This window comes from Olea europaea, unplaced genomic scaffold (assembly GCF_002742605.1).
Source record: "Olea europaea var. sylvestris unplaced genomic scaffold, O_europaea_v1 scaffold1167, whole genome shotgun sequence".
NCBI lineage: Eukaryota > Viridiplantae > Streptophyta > Magnoliopsida > Lamiales > Oleaceae > Olea > Olea europaea.
In genome coordinates this window covers 6019-14235 of record NW_019229074.1, presented here as the reverse complement: position 1 = coordinate 14235, position 8217 = coordinate 6019, and the positions used below count along the sequence as shown (strand labels likewise).

Genomic DNA, 8217 nt, shown 5'->3' with positions numbered 1-8217 from the left:
GCTATCGTAGTTAATGGAACGAAATGATTTACTAATTTATGCTTATACGTAAATTTTATCAAGAAAGTTATTTATGTGCAAATATATTCAACAAAAAGGCTGCTATAAAGTATTTAACGAAAATCACGTTTATTCATATCAGAGCTTCCTTTTCCCCTTTATTATTATAGTCAGAGGTCCTCAAGGATTTGTGCTTTTTCTTAAATATTACAATGTAGTTATAAACTCATAAATCATAATTGAGTATTTCAAGAATATTAGACTCCAAATTTAATTCGCCTCTTCTCAATTCTCGTAGAGGTCCAAATATATCTTTAAGTCAGCCCTAAATTTATTTTTTTAATAAAAGCCGCTCTCAACTTTTAAAATCAATAAATTTTCATCAACTTAATCATCAAAAGAACATTGGTCACAAAAAATGTGAAATAAAGGTCAACGAAGATCAAGTCTTAAATTGCATTGATTCGTAAATTTACAGCTTGTTTGAGAGTGATTTTTTGTCCATTATTTCACTATTTCAGCCGTCATATTTGACTTATCCTCTCATAACCCCCTTTTTACCTACCGGTCAAAAAATCAATTCTCAAAATCACTCTCAAACAGGCTTCTAATATTCGTTAGTGCATCATAGAATATTGAGGCCGCTAAATTGTTAATTCCGATAATTACCCATTTGAATGCAAGATTGCAAAAATCTCAAATATTTTATCAAATAAAAATTCGATAACCACCGCTCCAAAAGTTTATGCCGCTGCACTTTTAAATACCAAAAGATGATAAAAACCTAATAGGACTCCTGTTTCAGAATTTTAATCACGTGTCTTGGTCAAGATTAAAAATGAAAAATAAAATAATATATTGTCAATTATAAAGTGAAATACAATGTATTATCATACGTGCTCCCTTCCCTAGTGCATATGTCCATCATCCAATCATATATATTTTCCATCGTACCAAAATAAGTTGACAAATGGCCTATTATGAATAAAATTTAAGATAATGAGCAAAGGACATACCCTCATTTTCAACCATTTCGCATTCCAGATGGCACGATATCCCCGAGTAGTCCTTGGTCCACTTGGGGATGTGAACTTATTGACTCTTGTACTTCTCCAATCTTGCCTGCAGCAGGGACATTCTGTGATTGTGCAATGTGGAGTGAATTTTCTTGAGAAATTTGCAATCCTGCAGGATAATGGACGGAAGGGCTCAACCGGCTTGCAAATGAAGCCAGATCAGGAGAAATAAGTCCACCTCTAGGATATCCAACTGAATGGTGACAGTGCTGCCCTTCGTATGTTGTTATCACGACAGATGGATCATCAGAGGAACGTTCAACTCTTTTTTTAACAATGCATTTGCTATTTGTACACCGGTAATAACTCCTGCAAAGAAGACAATGCTATTAAAAGAAAATTATTCTTATTTTCTTGATTTAAATATGATTAAGTGGATCGAATTTTTTTTTTATTTTTTAACATCATTTTACTGTAAATATCCATTTCTCAAGTTCGTTGGCCTATAAATCGATGTATTTATATTATTAACAGTGAACTACACAATTAATTAGATGCATCTTGCTTGTGGAGAAGACCAATACTTGTATTCAAGAAAGGAAGTGAGGGATCAATATGGTTGCCAAATGTATTCTCTTGTTTATATTAAGATCATGGACGGACGTCAAGTGTTATAATATTATCCCTTAAGAGAGAAAAATTGACTCATTCCATTATTTGGAGCGCCACAAAGGAAGAGACGAAACAATATTTTAGAGATTGAGCTATACATTAACTGGAATGAAATCATAATAAATAATAAAAACTTCATTTGACCTCCAAGTGCTATAATGAGCTATAAATTTGGCAGTGCTTCAAATAAAAGTAATTTTCTGTAGATCAAACCCTATTACTTTTTGCCACAAAATCAAATATTTAAAAGAAAGTAGGCTGCTAATTTCCTTTAGCATAGTACTTTAATTGAAAAACGACTATATGTATCCGAAATGGGGTGATATACCTGTGGCAACAATATACATTTCTATTTCTATTTCCAAAATTAGTCAAGGGACTTCTATGAGGTTCAATCATGATATTTATACATGTGCCAAACTTGTCATACATTGCACATCCGATCAATTGTACCAAAGTGAAATGTTACAAGCTAACAAGTCCACTCGGTGCCCAGGATGGAGTGACTAGACACTACTCAACAAAACACTAGAGAAATAAATTCGAGTCATCTCTAACATGCATAAACGTGCTCTACTTGATGAAGTATGTATGTAACTGTAGAATTATATATATTTTCCACTAAATGAGACTATAAACTAAGATATTAAAATTATGTATTTATAATGAGAAGAACAAGGGAAAACCTTGGAAATGGACTATTTTTTACAGCTTTCTGTCCATATTTGCGCCATCTGTAACCATCTTCTAGATGATCAACTTCACTTTTAGTAACAAATGCAAAACGTGGCTGACGAATTCGCTTTTGTACCTTTTTTCTAGCCTTGCTCCTGCAGAAATTTCAATCATGAATTTCAATGTAAGTATATACTTCATTTTATGAAACCATAGGAAATATAAAGCTGGCAGCAATGATGATAACTTATGAGGAAATATGTACAACGTACGTTCTGAAAGTCACAGGTGCTAACAGATCATAATTAGATTGACAATGATATATCCCTTGTAATTGTACTATTTACAATCAGTGTTCAGTTCCCCAATACACAGGATATTTTCATGACAAAACTATTGCAAGTTTGGTAGCGTGGATTTAATAACACTAGATAATTTTGTTCATTACACGTACTAAACAAAATAACATGAGAACATTATTATTATTATGCAAATAGCATAATATCATGCTTCTTGCATCCCATGATGTATTCTGGAATTTGTCTGCACAACATGTAAAAGGTTTATGCCACAAAATGCACCTAGATTCTTAAAGCTTAGGCTCTAAAATGAAGTAAAACAAAATGCTCTCCCAGAATGATTTTGTTTTCCCAGAATGATCGGACCACGTTAAGGCTAATGCAAGATAGTGGTTCCCAAAATCATAAAATCCAAGCATTAAGATGGAGCACTATCTCAAGCAACTTGCAAAGCGACGGAAGCGTACATATCCCCACCCCCCTCTCCCCACTCCCCATTTTCTACTTTATTAAGAAAATATATAGATTATAAAAAATGGGGATCCTGATCATAATGACTAGTACAGGCCAAAAATGAAACTAATTTAAGTATAGAATCTATAGATATATGAAGTAACGAAAAAAAAAATGCAAGTAAAGACATCGTGAGATTTTATAGCTTTATTTATTGGGAAAAAGTAAGAATTTTTGTATATATTCTAGCTTTTTATGAATATTTTTTATTTTTCTGGACGAGATGCATGCATCGTCACCGTCATATCGTCATTTTAAAAGCAAAACAGTACTCTGTAGTGTATAATTTTTCTGATATGCCTTTCTTCTGAAAAAGTGAGAAAAAGTTACAAAAGAAAGAGATGAAAGTAGGAGTGATACAGCACGCTGCACGCCTTTGCCGCCGCAATAACGGCTGTGGTCGATCCACGATTTTGTTTTTAACAAAATACCAGTAAAAGCCCCCCCTCAATTTTCGTTATACTCCGCAAATACCTATGCCCCAAATTGCGTGCAAAAATAAATTCGATGCTTCTAGACTCTGCAGAAAACTGTACGGACAAGGAATAGGGAATAAGCATTTTATGCGTGCTCTAGCGTTCTACCGGTTTTTGCTAACTTGAATTAATTGATGAATTCCGTTTTTCCGTTTTTCTTTATTTTTCCGCCTCTTGAAAAAGTACACGTGCATGCACTACACTACACTACCCTACCCTGCACTCACGCTGTTTCCGCCGGCAGCTTGGCAGAGGAGTCACCGGAGGCCAACGACTTCTCCGGCTTATCCTCCGAAGAGCTCCAAGATACCGATGCCTCCACTTTTTCCTCCTCCGCCGTCTGTTCAGTAGTAGTTCTCTGAGGAGCTGAAACTGAAACGTAATCATTTGAGCTCTCTCCCCCAAAATTGGAGTCTATCCGATCGGAATCTCCGAAACCACCGCTGGATTCTGCCGGAATATTCCACACGAACTCGCTGAGTATGCTACTATCCTTGTCACTTCCAAAGAAAAACTCATCTCCGCCACCGAGTCTCCAGCTCGACCCAGTTGGATCCATCTTCTCCTTACCATCCATAGTAACTCTGTCGAACTATAGATACAAATACCAATATTATGTGCGTGAAAATCTAGAATCTGCAGAATATAGAAAATTAAGGAAAACGCGGAGAGAGAAAGCTAGGGTTCGTAGAGAAGCGAGAAAGAGAACGCGTCACAAAGTAGAGGTGTTTTTCGTTTGATTTTGTGATCTTTTTGAAAGCCGCTGTCGTGTCAATGCACAGAGAGAGAAAAGTATTATAGAAAGATAAGATAAAAAAATTGTCGTTAAGAAAGGACAATAGTGAGATTATCTTATGTCTTGTTGGCAACTGCAGTGTGGAAATTCGATTCTTAAGACATAAAATTGAACTATATGTAGGCTTAATGTACAAGTAGCTCTTATTTCCCGACCTGTTAGGGCACATCTCGCAATTTACCTCCCTCACAATGCTCTAAGAGCGCGACAGTAGGAGTCATCAAGACTGGGGTTAAAAATTTTTTTTTTTTTTTTAAATTTAAAGAGAAGAGGCTGAAATTTAAGCAAATTACAGTACAGGAGGAGGATTAGAGCTTTAAATTATAATTTAAGTTGATCAATACATACTTTTTAATTTTTATTCTTATATAAAAATCATAATTTATAATTAATTTATTATCACACATTTCATAAAATTCATATATTATAAATAACTAAAAACACGAATTAATCTTCCAATGGTTAATGAAAATAGGTCCATGTTTTTTATTGTTCGTTGAAATTTAAAATATCGAGTTTTGATCATTGAATTTAGGTCCATGCTTCAATTGCTAACGAAAATTTAAAATGTCGAGTTTTGGCAGTTGGACTTTAAAAAAGTTGTACACTACTCATTAACATAAATGTTGAATTTTGAAAAATGAAGAGTTTACATGGAGTAATATACAACGTTTTTTAAAATTCAGTGGCCAAAACACAATATTTTAAATTTCAGTGGACAATTGAAGTCATGGACCTAAACTCAGTGGCCAAAACTCGATATTTTAAATTTCAGTGATCAATTAAAGACATGGTCCTAAATTCAGTAACCATTAGAACAATTAACTCCTAAAAACACTATAAGCCCTTGTTTGGTCCCCATCTTAGGGGAAATAATATATTTTGAATAGTAAATCGATGAATAATGTGTTGTTAAAAAGTAAAAAAAAAAAATTTAAACTTGTGTGTAATATTATTTTATTAAAAAATGTGTGATTGAGAATGAGTTTTGAAAAAATGAGTTTTTTTGAAGAACAAGAATCAAACAATGGGTAAATTAGCAGTTATTAATATTGTTTAAGAAATTAGTTCGAGTATTTACTCGAAAAATATAAACGTTAGAGTCAAAGACTTATGTCAAAATCGACTCAAAGTTAAGGGCCTGTTTGGCACCAATTTTTTCACCCAAAAAATTAATTTTTTGACCGTTATTTTACTATTCCAGTCGTCATATTTGACTTCTTCTCTCATAGGTGGACCCCACTTTTCTCCTAACGGTCAAAAAATCAATTCTCAAAATCACTCCCAAACATACCCTAAATCAATAGAAAGAAGAAAAACCAAAGTTTTTAGGTGAACATGTCGGTACAACTTGAAACTAGCCTGCTCTTGACTTGTTAATCGGTTCTAACTATTTTTTATTTTTTTATCTGTCGTATGATTAAATTGTTTCTCATGTTTGTCCGGTCAAATCAACTAATCTAGTATGATTTTGGCAACATGATAATTATTGTAAGCTGAAAGATATTCGACATGTTTGACAATAAATATATATTTTTTAAAGTTTAGGAACGTTGTACACTAGCTATAAATCTATCAATGAAGCTATGGGTACAAAAAATTTTGACAGACGCTACATGACGTGTAGTTATTGGAAGATGAAAAACAAAACACCAAAAAACATGTAAGGAATTTCCAGTACTTGAAGCTTTTTCCTAAATCTATAATAATAGCAGTTTCAATTGAAAGAGTGAAGACGTGTCAATTTGTGAGCTGTATAAGTTAACAAACTACCGTAGTAATGAACATAAGATTTTGCCCAGGGCATATTTTCCAGTGACAAAGGAGAGGGCGGATAGGGTTCAGCGCGATAGTGTGCAGAGTTCGATTCCCCGCAAGGTGAAATTGACTTTGTTGCGAGCGGGAGTTACCATATGGATTAATAGCCTTGGCCTATCCATGTGCTCTCCACACTGGCTCCTGGGAGGCACATCCTACGATTTACCTCCTCCACGATAGTTCAGGACAGGGTCGGTGGGGGCCCTTAAAGCTGGGGTTCAACCTTTTTTGAACATAAGATTTTAATGAAATTTTACTCTATTTTTTGTCCTCATTACCCTATGTCTTTATATAAAATTGAGACTGCTATGTGATAAAATTCTACTAGTTTAAGGTATACGAAATATATATAAACTTTCTTGACATTGACTCGGTTATATATTTTACAGGTTCTATATTTATTATGTTATTGACTCATAATTCGGAATGAGCGATCCTGTAACAAACTATTTTTTCCGGAGTTTTCACAATAATTATTGTCTGAAATATCCTTGTTTAAAATTTTCATTGTAAGAGGCCACCAATATAGCTAGTGATGTTGATACCTCAACTGAAGTTTGGATTCATTAAATTGCACACATTCAGGTACTGGGACCATTTTTTTTAAGGCGAAAGCAAGAAGCTAAAAGTCTTGACACTCTTAACACTTCGAGATTTTATTCTCGATCAGTAATTGAGTCGATTTCTAAGATAATAGGTTTGATACGATATTAGAGTAGCTAATTATATGTCACTTGTTAAAGTCTCGTTGTCACATATTTATGAAATTGTAATTGTGATAAATTAAGCACATGTTTGACAACTTTTATTTCAAAATTTTTTATTTTTCAAACTCATTTTCAACTATACATTCACACAATAAAATATTGTGTACGTAAACTCAAGATTTTTTCTTACTTTTTAATCACATATTTTTCCAAAAAAATTTAAAAAAAAAATAAATAAATTACAATTTAAAATATTATTTTCTCCTCAAATTCTCTTTAAAATGGCCTTCAAATAGGGACCCAATTCAATTTAAACGTTATAGTATATGTTTAAAATAAAATTTAAATAAATAATATGATCGTCTCCCACCAGATTGAATATTACAATGCGACAATTCAATTGTGGCCTTAATTAATATTTATTTTAAATTTTTATCATTTAAACAAAATTGAGATGCCCCAGTCCCCACGCCCACTACATGGAAAAGGAGTGGCTATTGATAGTCACAGCCTTTTAATTGCTTGGAATCATGGAACATTTTTCTTGACCAAAAATTGATGGAATATTTAATATCCATTTTAAATGTATCAATTTTCTTAGCACGAATCAGTTACGTGAACGTGGGTCCCAAGCCAGCCATGTCCTTCCAGAACACCCGTTGCGAGGTAATAGCTTGTTCCCTGAATAATTTAATTAAGCGCCACCAATAATCCATAGGTGCATAACATGCGAGTGTATTTTATACCCTTATCGGAATTTCTAAACTAGATGAAATATGATTAAATTGAGCAGATATTACCAATTTAGTGTAAATTTGTAAATAGTAGGTAAAACCCCAATTTGGATGCAATTGGCGAGAAGAAATTGGAGGATTGTTAGGAGTTTAATGCTTTTTCAATATTTGATCACTAATTGACAAGATTTGTGATATCTAGTGAAATTGGAGGAAATGAATTATAGTACATAATAACAATTATTGTAAAGTTAAATAAACGATATAGATATAATTTTATGCTTTGCATGATCATTTTTTCTTTTTTTTTTTGGCAGTTTAGTGCATCTTTGAATGTTCACATCCTTCATAAAGATATTTAATAATCATATACGAGGATATGTTTAATTCTAGCAAAGAGGAATTATTAATAAGTTGAGGACATTGGTGTTCAAGTTTGAATAAGTATTGTCCAACTCTTGGATTGATATTAAAATGGATAAATGTAAGGAAATTTGAAGTCCTATTGCTT

The 8217-nt window shown here is 33.1% G+C and overlaps 1 protein-coding gene across 1 annotated transcript; it reads right to left on the bottom strand.

Annotated features, from left to right (window-relative positions):
* Positions 1-822: 822 nt before the first annotated feature.
* On the bottom strand, positions 823-4433 carry LOC111373803 (probable WRKY transcription factor 57). Its single transcript, XM_022996366.1, has 3 exons — positions 3879-4433; positions 2375-2518; positions 823-1385 (listed from the first exon to the last, which is right to left on the bottom strand). Exons 1-3 carry the CDS (start codon positions 4226-4228, stop codon positions 1025-1027), a joined length of 855 nt encoding a protein of 284 aa, XP_022852134.1. The 5' UTR covers positions 4229-4433; the 3' UTR covers positions 823-1024.
* Between the last annotated feature and the right edge of the window lie 3784 nt (positions 4434-8217).